This window comes from Pezoporus occidentalis, unplaced genomic scaffold (assembly GCF_034315485.1).
Source record: "Pezoporus occidentalis ecotype Australia unplaced genomic scaffold, CSIRO_AGI_Poc_V1 ctg88, whole genome shotgun sequence".
Taxonomy (NCBI): domain Eukaryota; kingdom Metazoa; phylum Chordata; class Aves; order Psittaciformes; family Psittacidae; genus Pezoporus; species Pezoporus occidentalis.
In genome coordinates, this window is record NW_026916242.1 from 2,307,078 (window position 1) to 2,327,320 (window position 20,243).

General features: G+C 38.7%; 1 protein-coding gene across 6 annotated transcripts in view; it reads left to right on the top strand.

Annotated features, from left to right (window-relative positions):
* Positions 1-17,248, top strand: part of STK39 (serine/threonine kinase 39) — a 107,292-nt gene extending 90,044 nt beyond the window's left edge. For 4 of the 6 annotated variants that reach the window (XM_062604681.1, XM_062604682.1, XM_062604683.1 and 1 more), the window contains 2 exons: positions 12,457-12,521; positions 16,554-17,248. In XM_062604681.1, the coding sequence (XP_062460665.1) occupies positions 12,457-12,521; positions 16,554-16,628 (140 nt within the window). In that variant the 3' untranslated portion in view covers positions 16,629-17,248. Of the gene's footprint in view, positions 1-12,456; positions 12,522-16,553 lie in introns of those variants that run through there. The other 2 variants (XR_009961961.1, XR_009961960.1) reach the window with 2 other exon arrangements.
* Positions 17,249-20,243: the final 2,995 nt, after the last annotated feature.

Sequence of the window (20,243 nt, forward strand, 5' to 3'; positions counted from 1 at the left end):
CATTTGCAGAGGAGAATGAGTCTTGGAGTTTATATGTAGACACTGATATCTGGCTGATGAGGTATTTTTATACAGTACTGAACTGGCTATGTTATATGATCTGGAATATTTTCAAAATACATTTTGGGATGAAAGTATTCCACTGTGTATATGCAGTATATGTATATTAGCTAGTAAATATTCATCTAGTAATGCTTTCTTTTATTTTTGATACCATAAAGGAAACTCAAATCATATCAATAGTCAGTTCTGTTGAAAATGACATACCTGCAATCCTGCTTCACTGGGGTGTACAATGTGCATATAATTTCAGTGAAGCCTTAGGCTACAGTTAATCTTCTAGAGGCCTTGCTTGAGTTTCAGAACTGAAAGGGGTATTTACAGTTATTAAATTGCTGTATATAAAAAAATAAGCACTGACCTTCCTGAATGCTGCTTAAATAAAAGCCTTGATGGCCGTGCCATTGAACTGTGCAGTTGCCCTTCACTATATTAAATTACCTTTATTGTAGGTATTTTTGTCAAAAGTATCTGTAACTACTTTGAGCATTGTGGAAGATGTACCGTCACTTTTAAATACACCAGATATCAACTACTGGTAAGTGGATTATCTGTCTTTGGTGTTGGAGCCAGACCCAGGTATCCACTTAGTAACCAGAGGAACAGATTTTAGTCAGTCAAAACAGAAGCTTCCTGCTGGAAGGCCTAATGTGCTTACGAGAACCAGCTAAAAACCCAATAGATCGTATTTTGTAATGAGGCAGTAGTTTGAAAGTAGAAGCTTTTTTATCAGCATCTTGAATATTTTCTTACAGGTGTGAGTGAATACAGTATATGCTGTAATAGTTTGACTAAGGGTTTTGGGGTTGTTGGGTATTTTTTATGGTGGGAAGGAGTGTAGACTTTTTATTTGGTGCAGTTACTGTGGTAAGTGGACAGGACTTAAACTGGCATCTAGAATAAAAAGAAAAAAATGTGGCTGTGGATGGGTTGTTTGGCCATGAATGCAGAGAACGTGTTTGGCCAAAGCCAGAATGACATTATTTCAAGGGATGTTAAACAGCAAATAGTATGTACAGTTCCCAGTTAATCATAGTATTAAAGCATTTGGAATTGAAACAGCAGAGTGCCTTACAGTATCATGTCTGCTCATGCTGAAGGTATTGTCATCTTACTAAAATGGTAAGATGAAAAAGTAGAAGCCCAGTTTGTTAGTGTACCCTATATAACAACATCTTGACTCATAGTGGCACTGATAATTCATTTCCTAGAAAAGCCATAGAGTTACACAGTGAATATCCTTTTGCTTTGCTTGGATTTGGTCTGTATTTCTTTACACCTAGTTTACTTTGCTGTCTTGTTAGATTAATCATCTTTGAAATGGAATGAAGTGGTGCATTTTGTTCAGCTAATTGAGGCTTACGATCTTACTGTAATCCCAGAAAATGGGATAGTGCTGCAAGTAGTAAAACAAGTAGAAAACATGTTGCATTAGTTTACGTCCTCAAAGAGACATAAGCTAATGTCTAAATTAATTACTCAATGAGGAGTAATGTTGCTATGGGTAGGTGATGGAATTTTTATCATGTTTTCATATGTTCCAAAGCTCAAGGTACTCATAAACTTTCTACTGAGAAAATGCCTTTATAAACCCTAACAATTTCAAATGTCAGGCTAAATACTTTGCATTTACTTTTTAACGTGTTATCCAGAAAGGACATGTATTTAATGAAAACGTGTCTATTTTAAAGCACTTTGTAGAAACTCCTGTGCCTTCAATGTGTGCACATAACTCTGTACCTTTAGTAAGATAGGCAAATATATTACAGATAGGAGAATATCTCTGAAATCCCCAGGGCTTAACTAAGGACTTAAATATTTCAACACATCTGGCTCATTTAAAGCTAATGCATTGAAGGGTGACTCATAATGAGTAGACTGCTGGGAGTTCTGGAAGCTTGAGGTACACCCACAGGTAATCAAGCTTTGCAACTGATTGAGCCTTCAAAGTTATTTTAGCTATACGTGTTTTACGTAAAAGGTGCACTTGAGAAAGTATGTTTGTGAAGCTGTCCGATTTCATGCAAGTTCCCACCTTGCTGAACTTTCAGTGTGGTGAAAACTTTGAGGTTCAAGGTGAAAAAATCAGCATTGTGTTAGGTGAATAATTGCCACTGCTGTCACGGTGGTTGTGGCAGAACAATAAATACGTGATGTAGGAAACTATCAAGTGTGCAAATTATTCTCCGCGCATACATGTGTATTCATGTATCGTAGTAAACGTGCTTATGTTACAGCCATGATCAAGAAAATGATTTGTAGTTACTTTAAGAAAAAACAAACAAAAAATAAAGGTGGAACTGCCAGTTGCCTTCAAATAAAGTTTCTTTTTTTCAGCATGTAGTCCACCAGTTCTTACTTAACTGTATAAATGAGGGATAAATCCATGTTTATTAGTGGGATTGGTTTGGGTTTTGCCTGATACAGTAGGTGATAAACTCTTGGGCCTGGAGTGTGTTCCTGGCCCTCATAGCTCTGAATTGTAGTTTTGAGGTCTTTTCTCTCTAGTTAAAAACAAAACTAACCCCAAAACAACAAAAAAACACAACACTCCCCAAAAGCCCTGTGAATTTGTATCAGAAGTTGCAAAGACAGCAGTGTAAGTAATGTTCCTCTTTTCAATAGCAATTTAGTTGCTGTTATTTGTTTCCTTGGCATTCACTTCTCCTCTACAAGTGGTAAGTATGTCAAAATAAGGATTTATTGAGGCTCTTCAAACTAGAGGTAGTCTATTTCAGAATCTAACTCCTGCACATCAGGGAGTCTTTTCTAAATATATTTTTCCTTGGTTCAAGTTTCAGATATAAGGTATTGAAGTAGCCTGACTGCTATTTCATCATCTTAATAGTTTTGTCAGAACAATATCTATAATTCATAGCAGAACTCAGGACAGGGGAGGTTGTGCAAATCTGATGGGGAGAGGAGATTACCAAGTAATAATATGCATAGCATAATGTAACCTGCCTTATTTCTGCATAGACCTACATTTCAACTCTAATCCAGCATGATGAAGGTATTTGTAAAGCTGTCTTCGGTGTCTTGCCTATCAAACTGTTGTCAAAACCTTTGTCTGAAAGCTAACACTTGCTTTCTACATTTAGTCATTGGCAAACAATTTTTTTCCAACCTTGTACTGTCACTCATTTTTTTTGCATAGAGAATTTATGACCACAGTTTACTGTACTGTTTCAGGCTTGTTAAATATCCTTACTAGCAATGTTGAACAGCAGGTCCAAGTTTTATATTAAGTTTTCATTTGAGACTAGACTGAGTTTTAGAATGCTTAGTATCATCAAAATGCCGTTCTCCTCCCTCATCTTCCTGGATAATCTGTTGCCATTAGACACATGCAGAATCAGGGGCTGAAATAGATAAGCCTGTAAGTATCCAAATACACTCCACTTACCTTTTATAATACTTTGGTTTTTATGTGTAGTGGTTTGCCTAAGTGTTCTTCATGCACTCGGGGGGGGGATCAATCTGAAATATTAACCTTCTGTTTTTTCATAAGTTTCTGGGAAAAGGCATGATTTCCCAGTTATATTAATATTTTAATCAATAAAAACAGCTATCACAATGTTAGTTGGCTTTTTTTTTTCTCTCACAGGTTGTAGAATGTAAAACATTACCTTGGGATCAGATATCTACAGTAAATAATTGAGAATTTGGGAATTTAGTGATGTGGTTTTGGAATTGAGATAGGTCAATTTCTTATCGCTAACTTATTTCACTTTCCAGTTTGATACAGTGCTCTTGTATCAAAAATATACTGCTGCTGTTGGGTGGGAATTCTATCAACTACTTAAAGAAAAATGAAATCTTGTTTATTACTTTATCAGTCCTCAGTTTTCCAGGTTTTTGTCTGTGACCCCTGGGTATTAAAACCCAGCGTTAGTGGATCTTGATGTGAAGACATTAGAGGTCTACTATTATTTCCTAAACTCTTTATTTTTTCAGCTCTTGAATAACATGTGTAACAGGTTAGTTGTTACAGCCCTGGTCCCACTCCTGGCCCACCCCCCCCCTTTTTTTTCTCAGAGTGAGATACCCTGATGCCAAGCTACTGGTTAATGTCCTTAAAAATGTCTCCAAAGATGTGAACTAGCCTAAATCTTGGTTGTCTCTATACAACAAATGAATTAATACCCAAGTTAAGGCAGAACAGATTTTGCTACTCACTAAGGGTACCTGTTATATACACTATATGTGCCTGTTGCACATATTCTGTGCATAATTTGTATTTCTTGCCTCCTTTCTTTAATATTGCTATGTGTTGGGCTAGGTGAGGTTTTTATTTGACACAGTTCTTCTTCATGCCTTATATGTTACCCACACGTGAAACAGCATACATTTCTGGGTTTACCATGTTTACAATGTTTGGGCTCAGAACCCATGTGAACCACAGGGCTCAAGTGATGTTAATAATTACTCTAAGCTGTGGGAATTTCACTGCGATATCGTCCATAAGGATGGTAAAGGAGACCTTTTTTAGTATCCCAGTGTTCCTTTCAAGGGAGAACTGCTTTGGCCTTCTGTTGTCTTGTAGCTGTCCTCTTTCAGCTGTGTTGTCTGCTTGTGAGGCTACAAATCAAGCTGTTGGGTATTAAAGTATCAAATGTTCAAATGAGATAATTTCCACTGTCTTTATCTGTATCTACTGATTCAGCAATGTACTTAGAGAATTCAGACAAATTTGTGAGCCTTAATCTTCTTTGATAAATTCCTAATGACAGCCTCTTCGTAAATAATACATTTCTAAATGGTTTTAATGTTTCTGTCTTATCAGTGTCCAATAGCTTCTTCAGAAGAGAAGCCAGATTTCCTGTTGATCTTTCTGTTTTCTTTCTTTCTATAAGAATCATGTCTAGCTCCTTGCAGTCCTCTAGCAGTAAGCACTTGTTACTTAGCTGTCACAGATCTCAAAATGCTTTAATATTTCCATTGCTGCTCTTCTCAAGCAATTCAGACAAAAGGGGTTTTATGACAAGCATCCTGAATGGGTGAACTAATGGAACTGCACTGCACTTAAAAGACCTTTTTGAAGTCTCTTTGAAAAGCCTTTTAATCTATCACGCAGTCAGTTCATGAGCTATTGGATAAAAGAAAGTCAGAGATCTGGAGGAATTGTTACCAAAAAATCTAAAGGTTGATTGCTCTGATTGTTTGCATACTGTAATCCATAGCTAGCTAGGTTTTAAAACTTAGTTTTGATTTTGTTATGAACTTGCAAGTGCATGAAAACCACTGTGCAGTATGAAATAAAAATGAATTTATATATTGCAGTGAACCTCTTGCAATATTGAAACTGCCTTAAGAGAGTGAATAATAAATTCAGCCCTTCAGAGAAAAGCCCTACCAGCAGCTGAATATGTGATAATTCCATTGAGAAGTATTCCCTGTCACTCAAGCATCCTGCTTCCTAAGACCCACATAGAAGAATACAGTGTTAATCCTCAAATCGGCAGACTCCCAAGGCAGTTAATTATGTAGAACTCCATGTATCAGATGAAAATGGCAAAATAACTGCCTACAGTTGGGGAAGAGGTAACATTTGAAACCATCATCAGGAAAGCCAAGAACTCTGTGGAGCTTTGAGTTTGGCCTCTCTAACAGCAAAACCGATGATGAAGTAGGGAGTAGTTGAAGGTGGCTGTTTCTTACAGACTGAGTTTTGGACTACACGCAAATTATTTCACTTTTCACTTATTAAAAATATTTTTCATTTTCTCAGAGCTCAGGGTTGTTTGTTTGTTTGTTTGTTTGTTTTGGTGACAGCAATTTTGTGCCTGAATAATGTTTTCCCTTTCCTCACATCTGAATTTCAGGATTACAATATTCAACAGCTTTGCAAACCATCGAACCTAAGAAGGTTCCCCATCCATTCTTTTCAAAATGGAAAAGCGGATGAATCATTATTCTTCTGAGAGCACCCCAGAAATATCATCTCAAGTTTTGGATTCTGTTTGTGCCAGATGGCTCCGGCTCAGTTGGCTGGGTCGGCATTGTGCTGGAAATAGTTCCACTGTACTTCACATCATAGCTTTATTTACTGTCCTATTAATTTTAACTTTTCCATTTTCCCTATTCAGAAGTCATTAGGGTTAGGTTTCATGCTGTGTTAAGAATTTTAAATAACAAGGCAGAGTCCTGTCACGTTACAGGAGCAAAACAGCTCCTTGAGACTGCTCAGAGTATGCTTATTCTCTCATATTTATTTGTGATCTTGAAGAGGGCCTTTTTTGTTCTGTTACCTCAGCTTGTATTGATCACTTATGTAAAAATTATAACTGATGTGGTTGGCCAAAATTTTCATCTAGCAAAGAGTGATCTGTAGTATATTCTACATAAATATGCATGCTATAGGACTGTAGTTGTGTGGAAGTTTTATTTATTACATCTGCAATTAGCAGCCTTTGTTGTGTATATTTATATACTCGGTTTGATGTTTTATCCTATTGTATGTTCTTAAGCAGACACTTACTTTGACAATGGCAGAACCATTTGTCACTGAGCAAAACCTGCAAAAGAACCTGGAATGATTAGTGGTACATACATTGATTATATGTACTACAGGAGCCTTCTGAAGGAAGCAGAAAGGTACCTCATTTATTGTTGTAAACAACAAAAAGCCTATTTTGCTAACTGCTGCTAATGTTTGAAGAAGGGTTTTGCTCCAAGGCATGATTTGAAGTATACTGTATGAAGTTGCTAAGCCACTGTCCATCGTGGCAGGTGAAGTTCCTGATGACTGGAAAAAGGGAAATATAACCCCCATTTCAAGAAGGGGAAGATGGAAGAAGACCCAGGAAACTACAGACCAGTCAGCCTCACCTCTGTACCTGGCAGGATCATGGAGTAGACTCTCCTGGAAACCATGCTAAAGCATATGAAAAACAACAAGGTGCTTGGTGATAGCCAACATGGCTTCACTAAGGGCCATTCATGTCTGACCAATTTGGTGGCCTTCTATGATGGGGCTACAGAACTGATGGACAGGGGTAGAGCAGTTGATGTCATCTACCTGGATTTGTGCAAAGTGTTCAACACTGTCCCACAGGACATCCTTGTCTCTAAACTGAGAGAGACATCAATTTGATGGATGGACAACTCGGTAGATAAAGATCTGGCTGGATGGCCACATGCAAAGAGTTGTGGTCAATGGCTCAATGTCCGGCTGGAGACCAGTAACGAGTGGTGTCCCTCAGGAATTGATGTTGGGACCGGTCTTGTTCAACATCTTTGTTGCTGACATGGACAGTGGGATTGAGTGCGCCCTCAGCAAGTTTGCTGATGACACCAAGCTGTGTGGTTCGGTTGATACACTGGAGGGAAGGAATGCCATCCAGAGGGACCTTGACACGCTTGTGAGGTGGGCTGATGCCAACCTCATGAAGTTTAACCATGCCAAGTGCAAGGTCCTACACCTGGGTTGGAGCAATCCCAGGCACAGCTACAGGTTGGGTGGAGAAGAGATTCAGAGCAGCTCTGAAGAGAAGGACTTGGGGGTGTTGGTTGATGAGAAACTGAACATGAGCTGGCTTCAGTGTGCGTTCACAGCCCAGAAAGCCAACTGTATCCTGGGCTGCATCAAAAGGAGCGTGACCAGCAGGTCAAAGGAGGTGATCCTGCCCCTCTACTCTGCTCTCGTGGGACCTCGCTTGGAGTATTGTGTGCAGTTCTGGTGCCCTCAGCATAAAAAGGACATGGAACTGTTGGAACAAGTCCAGAGGAGGGCCACGAGGATGATCAGGGGGCTGGAGCACCTCCTGTATGAAGATAGGCTGAGAAAGTTGGGGCTGTTCAGCCTGGAGAAAAGGCACATGGGGATCTCCAGTATCTGAAGGAGGCCTACAGGGATGCTGGGGAGGGACTATTCATTAGGGACTGTAGTGGTAGGACAAGGGGTAATGGGTTCAAACTTAAACAGGGAAAGTTAGATATAAGTTTGAAATTAAATACAAGGAAGACGTTCTTTACTGTGAGGGTGGTGAGGCACTGGAATGAGGTTGCCCAAAGAAGTGAATGCTCTGTCTCTGGCGGTGTTCAAAGTCAGGTTGGAAGGGACTTTGAACAACCTGGTCTTGGTTAAGGTGTCCCTGCCCATGGCAGGGGGGTGCGAACTGGATGATCTTAAGGTCCTTTACAACCCTAACTTCTGTGATTCTCTTTACTTGAGGTTATTGCTGGCAAAGCTTTTTCCATCACCAGTTAATTTTTTCTTGTAGTTGTCTTGTTCATGTTTCCTCTGACTTTTATAGGAGCATGGCCATAACATCTTGAGAAAACACTCTGCAAGATAAAGTTGAGTCTACTATAGCCAGGCCTTGAGGAAAAAGTGAATTCCCAGTAGGATTTGACATTGTCAATTAGTGCTGCTTTCAGGCAACCTAATCTGCTATGAATTTCAGAAGTACATTATCCAAGGCATGACTCCTGTGTACTTAAAAGAAAAAACGGCTTTGTCAGTAGGAGCTGTAGTATACTTAACTTGGAGATAAAGCGTAAAGTAGAATCCAGAGACATATATTTACAACGCTCACCACTTTTCCAGATAATTTAAGTGTCAGTGGAGAGAAAGATGCCTCTCTCTCTGGAAACTCCTAATGTGAAACTCCTGTTCACTTGAGGGAAGAGCATTACTGTATTAAATTGACTTTGTTCACTGACTTGAAATAGAAGATTTGTTAGGGGCATGGGGGAGGGAGAGGTGGTGAGAATGGGATGGTTATTTTTCTCCCTAGTGTTTGCAGATGTGGTTGAGTTCACCTGCTTTTAGAAACTTTAAGGCAAATTAAAACTTTGCATGTGAACTGTGTACTGGGACAGTTGGTGGGTCTTGACCTTGTAAATCATTTTCCTTGATGTGCACAAATTGAGCATAAACTTAGTAGCTGGGGGAGATGTTCTTCAGTAACGCCTAGTAGCAGTTACAATTTAAAAGAATTGCTTTTCTTTCCTGCCTGATGTGGTCAGTAATTCTGAATAGGGCTGAACAGTAGCAGGAAGTGCTTGTACGCAAGAACATTGTTTACTGTTGTGAGCCTGTGTCTGGCATGAATTCCTCTGTGTCTTTTAGGAGACTTTGCATACTTAGTGGTCCAAACTCTTTTTAAGTTTAGTAATAGTCCCCATTTTTTAGAAGTATGTTAGTAAGAATGCACAAGACCTAGCAAAACAAAAGCAAGGAGTTGAAAAAATAAAAAGATACCAACAGGACTGTATGGTTCTGGTAGCTAATTGCACTCACGTATTTGATTCTCGGTTGATGTTACTTACATACTCTTTCTGATTTTGCAGAAAAAGTGTGCCTTTAGGGGGATTCGCATTCATGGTGCCTTGAACAGGATTAATGACGTTATTCTGGCAAAAGCATTTTTACTGCCATTCTGTAAAGACCAGAAAATATAAGCCACAGAGTACCAGAAGTCACACGAAATACTAGTTTTATTTGAAAAGTATTGAACGTATATAATTGAAATTTAACAGATCTCTCTGCAGGAAACTGCAGGTGTGACTATTTTTAACGTGAACTTGTATTCTGATATTACGGCCTCTTTGCAGGTCTGCTTTCTCGTTTTCAAGCATAGCCTGAAAACATCTGGCATTACTCCCTTAAATCCTCCTAATCTTCTATTTGATTAAATATGCCTGCTTTAGTTACGGCCCATCAGAGAAGCAAAAATAAAGCATATTTCATATGCTTGCTTCAGATGCTTCTCTAGCATTTTATATATAAAAGTTTTTTGGCTTGTATTCATATTAAATGTAAAGACAAGTGAACAAATAAAACTGTGTCCCTGCAGCCTTTTAATGAGCACTGTTCCTTGAAAAGCAGTTTTCTTGGAGAATGCTATCCATCTAAAATATTACTCCTTTCTGTTATGGTGTCTAAATAATAATTAGAAAAAAGTAATTAGAGTTAACCATTTACATACATTCCTAGTTTATCTTTTGCTTTTTTTGCCTTGTAGATTTTAATTTCTTCCCTGGTAAAGAATCATCAGGCAAGATAGCGGTTTTTTAAGTCCTCAGTGCTGCTTTACACTGTATGATAGTTCATTGAAACACTTGCTGATGATGGGCTGCTATTTGTAAGTGCAGTAACAATAACTTTGCCAGTAACTTTGCTTAAGGGCAGCTGGAAGTTTTTGCATTCAGGCAAAATTAGCCTAGCAGCATGCTGACTTGCCTTAGCTGTTCCACAGCTGCTCAACAGTAAATGAAAGGCTCCCACTCCTGAAGAGGAGCGTGCATTTGAAGCTCATCTTTCTTTCAACATTTTAAAATCGGTGAAGCTAGAAATCTTTGAGTTTAGGACCCAGCCCCTATCTGGTTTTGTAGCGCTGACTCCATTTCAGTGAAGCCAGCTTAACAGTAGCTAGAGAATTTGTTCTTTCTTTTTTATTGAGTTTTTTATAAAACATCTTTTACAGAGATTTGGGTGAGCTGGAGCTGCTCTTGAGTGCATGATCCTGCTTTATAGATTTTTAAGACATAAAAAATTGAAGCTCTTCTATCCTGACTTCAGGAGCTATGAGGCGGAACACTCCTTTTTGCCTACATATGAGGTTCTAAGTATTAATTATAATGAAAAGCATTATCTGTATTTGCACGTATTTCATCAGGTAGGAGGATGTATTGCAATAAAATTGACTTACTGATTGTGGAAATGAATTGTGTGATTAAAATAAAAACTTTGTAATGACTAGAATAAAGGAGATTATGAATAATGAAGCTTTAAAAGCAGAAACAGAAAGTATTTCTATTGTAGTGCCAGTAGTTAATTTAACTGTGAAAGTTAATTTTTTTTTTCCAAAATGTGTTATATACAAAAGGTATCTTGTGCTTGCTTTGAAGGCTTGTTTTTAGTTTCAAACACCTTTCCATCCCTGGTAAAATTTTTTGCAGGTGCATAAACAATTCTTGGTGCCATTTCAGTGGTATAGAGAAGAGAGACCCCCAAAAAATTAGTTTGCATTTGATAGTGGTAGATTTGCCTAATCATTTACTTCTCTTAACTTCCCTGGCCAAATACTGAACTTACCCCTGTGAGGCCAATATCTGTTACTACACCGTAAATTATATATGATCAGGCATGGTAGGAGTGAAAATTTTCTCATTGTGATGTTAGAAGATGGAGTAAGTAGGAGCCTGAGTTTGTAGCAATACGACGTTCAACATGCAAATGTTTGCTGTATATCTTTCACCCTGTGAAGTCTGTGAGAAGTATTCATGGAGAACATCTGGTTTCTTGCATCTCTGCTTTACAGTACTTACCTAGTCAGTGTACTAAAAAATGTCTGCTGCTTAATACCTGTTTATTTCCTTTTTATAATCTTGTCTAAACATCCCTGTCAAGCTTGGGGTCTTTATCTCATGCTGATGTCCTGTTGATGGCATTTTGTGCTCGTAAGTCAGTCTTGACCAAAAGCTCTCAGTGAGCTCAAGATTTCAGGTAGCTCAGCATCTATGTGCAAAGCTGGGGGGGAGCAAGTTTAGTAAAGGTACAAAGCTGAAAGCAGCCAATTTTTTGATCAAGATTAATGGTAGCAATATTGTAAATAATAGACCAGCTGAAAATGTAACTTAAGTGTCTTGATAGGAAAAGGGTTTATTATTTTCCTGCCTCCTCTGTCTTCAAGGACTTATTCCCTGCTTGCTGTTTCTGTTACGGCACACAGCTTCCTTCTCTGGACACTCGGGCTCTGTAGACGTAGTTAAACTGTTTACTGCTGTTATATTGCAAATCTCTCTCATGCTTACTGAGAAAGCAGTTTGAGGGTCACTCTCATTTTTGCTCATTTTTCTTTTGGTAGTGAGCTGTGAAACCAAGATCTTGCCAAGATCCAAGTGTCTGTGTGGGTACTCATGCCCGCCAAAAAAGGGACAGAAGTGCACACATAGAGCCAGGAGAAACAGAAATTAAGAGGGGACAATGAGCTCAGGCGTCTGGAAGCTTATGCAGATGGTGGTCCTGGCTATAGTAGAAACATGATATATAAATAATGACAGCCATCAACTTTTCCTTGGCTGCATGAATCTCCTGTTTTCCTGGCACTTGCAGTTGTGTGATTGTTAATTGTTTATAGAATAGACTAAGCTTAAAATTTAGTAGTTACTTTTTTTTTCCTGTCATTTGGTTTTCAGGCAGATTTTTTTTCCCTGAATCAGTTCCCATAGTCACAACGTATCAGTGATTGAAAAAGAAAGGAGGTAGTATTTATGGCAGACCAACTGCCCTCTGACTTTCAAATGACAGCTAGAGAGTGATGAAATGATTCAAGTGGTAATTTACAGACATGTATGTGTGTAGAATTAAGTAGAAGATGCAGCATGAGGCTTGATGTTGAATGCAATTTTCTGTAAATAATATTTTTTTCATACTTTATTTTACAGTTGCTGCTAACTTACAGAAGATAGTAGATGATCCAAAGGCCTTGAAAACATTGACTTTTAAATTGGTAAGTAAAAGCATGAAGGGAAGAAACAAATCAATTATCACAGTATTCACATAGAGTCTGGATTTTATCTCATTTGCAGCTATTTTGCTGAATAAATGTGTTGACAGGCAAGGTGATTGAAATTGCCATGTGTGAGAGAAATCCCTACATTCTGTTTTGACAGGACATTAGGGATATGTACACCAAACAGCTCCATAACCATGCTGGGGAAAGGAGGTTCATTCACATGAGTTCTGAGGAAGTCTGAGGTTTAGGTGAGAAACTGCAGGGACAAACCACTTGGGAAGAATGGCAGACACAAGTAAAGCAGTGAAAACTGTAGTTGTTGGGTTAACTCCCTTCCACTTCCTTAGCTCTGGCCTGGGTGAAGCGACCTCTGCTAATGGACGTTTTGTTCCAGTCCCATTTTTTCCAACACCTGCTGCCATTTGGCTCACATGCAAGTTGCTCTCTCCACTGCTTGCTTCTCCTTAGTTCTTCCTTCAAGCATCTTTCAGTTGGCCATCCTCACTTGCAAGTTGATCTTGTTCTCACTGTTCCCAATGCTGTTTCTCCCTCCCTACCTCTTTCTCTTTTCTGTATGTACAGCAGACCCTGAGACTGTTGTTTGTGCTCCGTTTTGTGCGCCTGGTCTATGAGTCCTAAGTTTGGTCCATTTTGATGCTATCCTGATAGATTAATAGTAATACATTTTCATTGCTAAAACTTAATGAAGAATTGTTGTACTGTATTTGTTTTTATTTCTTGCTAAAGTTATGTTGAAAAATTTACATACCTAAAGCTATTGAATGATTAGTAATGTAAATACCAAACTCTTACCAATTAGTTTACAGCACCCCTTGCTGGGAGTGACTCAGGCTAGATTGAATGGCTGTTAGATAAGCAGGTTTCCAGAGTCTCACCGTTGTTTATAAAATCAGCTGCTTCAGATGGGCTGTAGGGAGCCATTTTTAGAGTATGTGACCTACTTGATGATAATGTATTGATTCAGGATTTCAGGATGATTATTCCTATGTAATTTTTTCCATATAGAATTGAGTAGTTTTAACTCACCAAATAATTTGGACTCATTTTTCCTAATTTTTCAGTTTTTCTGCAGTCCAGTAAAACCACTAGAACTTGCATCTTTCTTTTGAGAAAGGGTTGGGGGGCAGGGTGTGTGTGTGTGTGTGTGTGTGTGGAAATAAGGACATAGAACTTGGTAAGGGCTGCAGAAACAAAGTAATCTAACTAAATATAGCTTAAAGGCTGGTGCTTCTCTTTTTGCAGCTGATCTGTGTTCTTGCTGTGTAAACATCTGACTTAGCTTTGTTGTGTAGTCAGTGGCATTTCACCAAGAGCATTTAGATATGTAGATACTCCAGAGGCTCTGTAGAAAACTGGGTTTCTAGTTCACATGCTTAAAATAGAGGCTTGAGATTTCAAAATGTAATATCCCATAGTATCCTGCTAATGTTTATATATGTTAAAAACAAGCCCACTTGAAAATTTAGGTTTGGGTATTTCTGAGATTCAGTTGAATTTGTTGGTGGGTGCAGTTAACCTCACATGGTATTTCAAATTCCAGTGAGTGAACACTGTTATAATCCTACTCCTTACCATAATCAGAATTAATAGACAATCCAAAATCAATGTCTTTGTTCTTCTCAAGTTCTATTGACTAGGTAACAATTCCTGAGGTTAATTTTTAACTTAAGTTTCTTCTTGATATTTTTAACCTAGTTAGTTTAGTTCCCTACTTCCCAGGAAAAGAATATACCCACAAGAAGTATCTTAATTTATGCCTATTCTTGGATTAAATATATGTTCCATTTCTGCCCATTTCTATATTGTGTGGTGGAGTTGCTAAATTAATTGTTGCCTAGGAGAACTCTGTCATTTGTTTGTATGCCCTACTGAGTTTTTGTTTCCTCTTAACAAGGTCTAACTGAATTTGAGAGCACTTGTATACAGCCTGATTAGACACATTTTGTTAGTAAATATTTCATGGGGATTCAAAGTCAAAATGTACCTAATCCCATATCCATTCAGGGAATTCAACTGAAAAGTCATCTTCAATCTAGGACTAGTTACTAATATTTGTGGAGAAGGAACCTGGTTAGTATCTCGCTGCTTGCAGATTGCTTTTGCTGGTGTTTTGCTGGTATATAATATTTGTATTCAGACAGCAAGCGTTTTCATCTTTGTGGAAAAAAAAACAAACACCTTATGTCTTAACGGGTTTTGTCTTTAATTATTGCCAGAATAGTAAACAAAGTTATTTAAGGTGCCTGGATAAATCTGTCCTTAAGGTTGGATCACCTTCTTGCATATTTTTTGGATGGTGCGTATTTCATCTTACAATGATGTCATTCTACAGAATAAGTATCTAGTACTAAACCTCCCTTAGTTGTCTTGGCTAACAGAGACTGATGACTTCCCTTCAGGATCCAGCTGTCCACACTTTGGAAGGAGGCTGCTTTAATACACAACTAATCTTGGTAACGCTCAATTATTTTGCAGCAGAATTTGCATTTTATGTAAGGATTTTTCATATGAAAAGGGGAGGAAAACCCAGAGTTGAAATAATGCATTCAGTCACTAAACAGTGAATTGCAAATACTAAGAGCTTTTCTTTTATGTTCAGTTAGTGTATAATAGTAGTACTTAATGCTAAACACAAAATACAAGCCAATACTAGCCAATATTTATTGATAAGGTATGTCACTTAGCATAGCTTTGAGGAGATAGATAGATAGCCAGCTGCAGAATGATGTTTTAAGGGCAAAATTCAAATACATTTTATTTAGTAAATTCGCAATCCAAAAGCCATTGAGATATCTTAATAGTAGTCAATGGTGATGATCTCAGACCTTTAACTTTTGCTTCAATGGATAAGATCTGTGAAAATACTATCTGAAGAGAGAACCTCTGTTCTCTGTGTCTGATCAAAGTAAATTTGAAGGACTAGCCTGATGTAATGCTTCCACAAATATCAAATGAGTTAATTTTGGTCATGAAAACTCAACAGATAATGTCACTCAGTGCACCTTGTGTGCACAGTCTGAGAGCTTTTTTCCTTATATTGAGTATACACAAACCAATTCTACTAAAGGGTTCAACTGCTACTAGTGTATAAAAGGATCAAGAGCATTTTTATAGGGTGAACCAGTTATTCAGAATTTTCATGGGGGATGTGCCAAGGAGTCTGAAAGCATCTGTCATAAGTGATTTACCATTATATACTGTTCATCCAATTGTATTCTTATTTTGATTTATCTACCACACAGGTGAAGAATGCATAATAAACACCCTTTATTTAAAATCTAGTGAATTCTGCCCTAGAGAAGTAATTTTTGTATTTAAAACTCAAAATATAAAAATACTTTGCCTACAGTGTGTGTAATTTTTTTTAAAGCAGATTTACAGTAACAGTTAATTCCTGAGCAAGGTGCTTTTACTGTTATTTGTGAAAAATAAGCTGATTACTTGTGCCAGTTTGTATGGGTTTTACTGAAGAATCTCAGCTGTACAGTTTTAAGTACTAGACTACTATCAGAAAGGAGATGTTCTTTTGAAAATATTAATACTTAAATACTTACTTTTATAGACTGCTTCAATCTCTTGTTTAAAAATTCAGTTGGTTGGTATTCCAGACAGACTTGATAGCTGGACACAAAAGATATTTGGTGTCCACATCACTATGGTAAAAGGACTCTATACATATGTAGATTATTTGCATTTTATGAGTGAAAACAGTGTACTCATGAGAAAAAGCAAATTTGGCTTCAGTCTGGAAAGTTTGGGTTAAAGAATTTAGGCCTTTAAGTGTTCATTTGTCAATACTTTTTTCAAATTTTTAATATTGATTAAGAGTTTGCTAAAATTAAGGATGCAGTTGACTGATGCTGATGGAGGATACACCAAGCAGTCTGAAAGCTTTCCTTCAAGTAAGCTGTGTGCTGACTAATCAATACAGCGAAGATTTATAGCCTGGCTGTCAAATCCTTCTTTGTAGGGTGATACACTAAATATTTCTGTTTGTACTTGCAGGCTTCTGGCTGTGATGGCACTGAGATTCCTGATGAAGTGAAACTGATTGGGTTTGCTCAGTTAAGTGTCAGCTGATGTCTGTCCCCTGACCACAAGCTGAATTGTGAGATTGCGAAGAGGCCAGCTTAGATGCAGAGGAAAATTAATGCTCCACACACTGAGTTCTGCTTCATTATCTAGCAATTCACAAAGTCAGAACAAGCAAAGCCCACAGCTGCACCGCTGCTGCTAACATTCAGAATGCTACTAAATGTCTCTCAGCAGTTGATTTGGATTCCCCCTAAGTGAAAAGCCTGTGGAAATGCACTCAGGTGGCTGTATTTATTGGTTACAAAAGGAATTTTCTATCAAGCTTACTTCTTTCATAAACTTTGAGTGATACTATTTTCCCTGTACTTGTGGTTGATAATACTGCCTCTGTTCTGTTCTATTTAAAAATTAACATAAATATGAAAGTTAAGAATTACTAGCCAAACTTGAATTCTAGTTTTAAAACTGTGAATTTTATTTTTCATATATTTATGCATTACACATCCTAGTAATAAGAAACTGATTTGACTTGATTATGTGCTATTTGCAGTTAATCTCCCATTATTTAAAAAAGTTTCAGGTATACCTTTGAACTATTTGGTAACTTCTAGGGGTTTTTTGAAATCAGTTAATTAGGCATTAGCAAACTTTTGTTGGTTGTGTGTTTGAAAGCCGGTCCACAAACTGATTGTCAGGGGAGTGGGAGGTGCCTTGCAGAGAATGTTTTAAGAATGTGCCTGAGGCTGCTTAAATAAATAATCTCCATTTTCTGGAAGTACCATACATGTGGTACAATATATATAAGTATAGTTATCTGAGCAGGGAGAGGACATACAGTAGCAAAGGTGTTAGAGTATTTTGACTATGCTTTATTGGGGGGGTCTATGAGCTAGAACTACTTTGAACTGTTGTCATTAAGGTAGAACACTTACTGTGTCCATCTCTGATCCAGTGTACCCTTAATGATAGAAACTGGTTTCATACAGGTGATAAAAACTTGAAGAACAGAACTGAAGCTTTACTTGAAGTTCTGCAAAATACCAAGGTGGAGTGAAAATGGTAGGGCTTTGTGCAATGATCGAGTAAAACTCTGTTACAAAGAAAACACTTCTGACCCAAGTAGTCTTATGCTTAACCTGTGACATAGATGTTATGAAGCTAGTGAAGCTTAGAAAGACTTTTGAAATTTGGAGACATGTTTCTCAGAGGTTACAATTTAAACTACTTCCTAGCTAATCCTAGATAAGCGGCAGCTCTTTATTGTACTGAAAATGGCAAATATATTATTAAGAGAAGTTATTTATAATGCCTTGTCATAATCATTGAAGTTGTTCTAGAGCCATTTGCATATGACTCAATGTAATCCCATCCCATCCTACTGTTTACATGATGATTACTCCAAGATGACTGCAAAGGTTAAAAAGAAAAATAAAGGTGTATTGCACAAACAGATTTGTACTTTGAATTTCCATGCTCTGTGTGCATTTCAGCAGCTGTGTGGCAGGGTGATGTTACAAATGTCTGTTGCCCTTACTTAGGCTATAAGCAGCACCTGGAAAAGGAGGAGAGAAAATACTACTCACTCACTCAAAAGGAGAGGGTTGGTCTTGAGCTCTTGACTGCTTGCTTTCCGGTGCTTTGTAGAAGTGATGCTTAAGACTCCTGAGGTGCTTGTACTTCAAGAAGTCACTTGGTTGTTTGGGGCAGAACCTGTATGCCTGTATGTATGGGATGCTGGTTTGTGTGGGGTAGAGAGTGAGAGGGGTCCAGGGCAGGGTTGCATGTGCTGCCTGCAGCCCAGGCGTGGGGTTGGTGGCCACAGCTGAGGCTCCTTGGGGCAGTCAGGCCCTCCTAGCACCATTGGTGCCCCTATGCCCTCTGGTGTGGAAAGCCCCAGCCCTGGGTTGGGTTTGGACAGTGCGGTAGGTGCTGCATTCTGTGTGGGAATGACCCTGTGCTCTGGTGGGGCCTGGTCTGCTGCAGGCGGCCAACAGAAATGGTAAGTATGTTTTAACTTGGCTTTGGGGGTGTGGTGTTATTGGTGTCTGCTCCGTATCTCTCCTACTTCACCTCAAAACTCTATAATTGGGTGTTTATCTCTTGCCCTGTGTTGTTTAATGCTTTGTCTCAGTCAGTTTGTGCATGCTTTGTGCCTGGATGTCTGGGGCCAGCCGGAGGAGGAGCGGTGAGGCCGTGGCCTGGGAGCCTCTGCCTCGGCTGTGCCGGGTGAGAGCAGAGGGTCCTGCATCATGTCTGTGCAGGGGGGCAGGCTGCACCTTGGCAGCTGATCATCTGTCAGCAACCTTTATGTTGGAGTAAATTAAAAGGTAACCTAAACATACATCTGCCAGTGAAACAGTAACCTGCAATGCTGTGATGAGGTGACTACTGAGCAGGACCCAGAGGGGTGAAGTTCAGAGCATTGCTGTTAGATTATTTTTGTTACTTATGTTAATGTATGCTTCACCAAATGTTGCATCGTTATTGACTAATCTACCTGTAAGGTAGGTGGCAAGTTAGCTTTCTGAGGCAAAGAAATGAACGTTCAGGCAAGCTTCTTGTTTTCACGGATGTATAAAAAGTGGGAATATATAGTTGGTTGAAAATCGTGTTCCACTCACTATACACCTCCCTGCAGGCTGGCGAAAGGGTGTTGAGGTAGGAGTACCAACTGTCAAAAGTGCTCATCTGCTGTACTGGTTGGGGCTGCAGGAGGTGTCTAAATAAAGAAGAATGTAGTAGCTTAATTGAAGCAGTCAGCAGCATTGTACCAAGATAAAGCTCTAACAGTTGTTGCTCACTTGCAGTCTGATGCAGAAACGTGCCAATGCTTCACTGAGCTTCCTTTGTTCAGTGAGAAAGCAAATTCACGCAGCAGTGTTATTTATTGCAGCTGAGTTAGTTTTTAATTTAGGTTTTTTTTCTGCTGCAAAGGTATTGTGAATAAATACAGTGCAAGGTAAATGAGTACAGAGGGACAATGATCTGAAAGAAAGGTCTGTTAATAGGAGGTTCGTAAGTAGTCTATTCTTGCAGTTATGTGGGGGAAAGGTAAAAATATACACTAAGTTGCTGTAGAAAGTAGTGTGCAGGTGATGATGGAGTAGAAATAGGCACCAAATATAATGGGAATTTGCTTCCTGAATACTATATTTGTAGTCTCTGTTGAATAACAAAGGAAAAGAGAAAACCTGCAACTATGAATTTATTCATGTTTAGGTGAAAAGCATTTAGGAGATGGGTACAGTTCTCGTGTATCCTATGACTTGCCCCAAAGCAGCTGTGGTGCTCCTGTTAGAAAGGTGTTGCTGGGCAATACCTGGTGCCTGTTGCTGGCTGGAGCACCTGCCTGTGTTTGAAGGAAGAGGTCACTAATTAACAAGGTGAAGCTGGAACAGGTGAGCTACCATAAAACTGTCTTTGAAGTCAGGAAAATAGGGCTTAACTAGATGATTCTAAAAATATAATCATCTGTAAATGATGATTACGTGGCTGTGCTTGCAGCTGCGCATCTGCAGGCTCTCTGGGCTGATGAATGTCAGTGTGCACAGAGTTAGCCCTCCCAGTGTGCTCTGCTTCAGTGGGCTGAAAGTAGGTCTGTGATGTGGACGGAGATGGAAGTCAGTCAATGAAACACAGCTCTATTTATTATTTTCAATG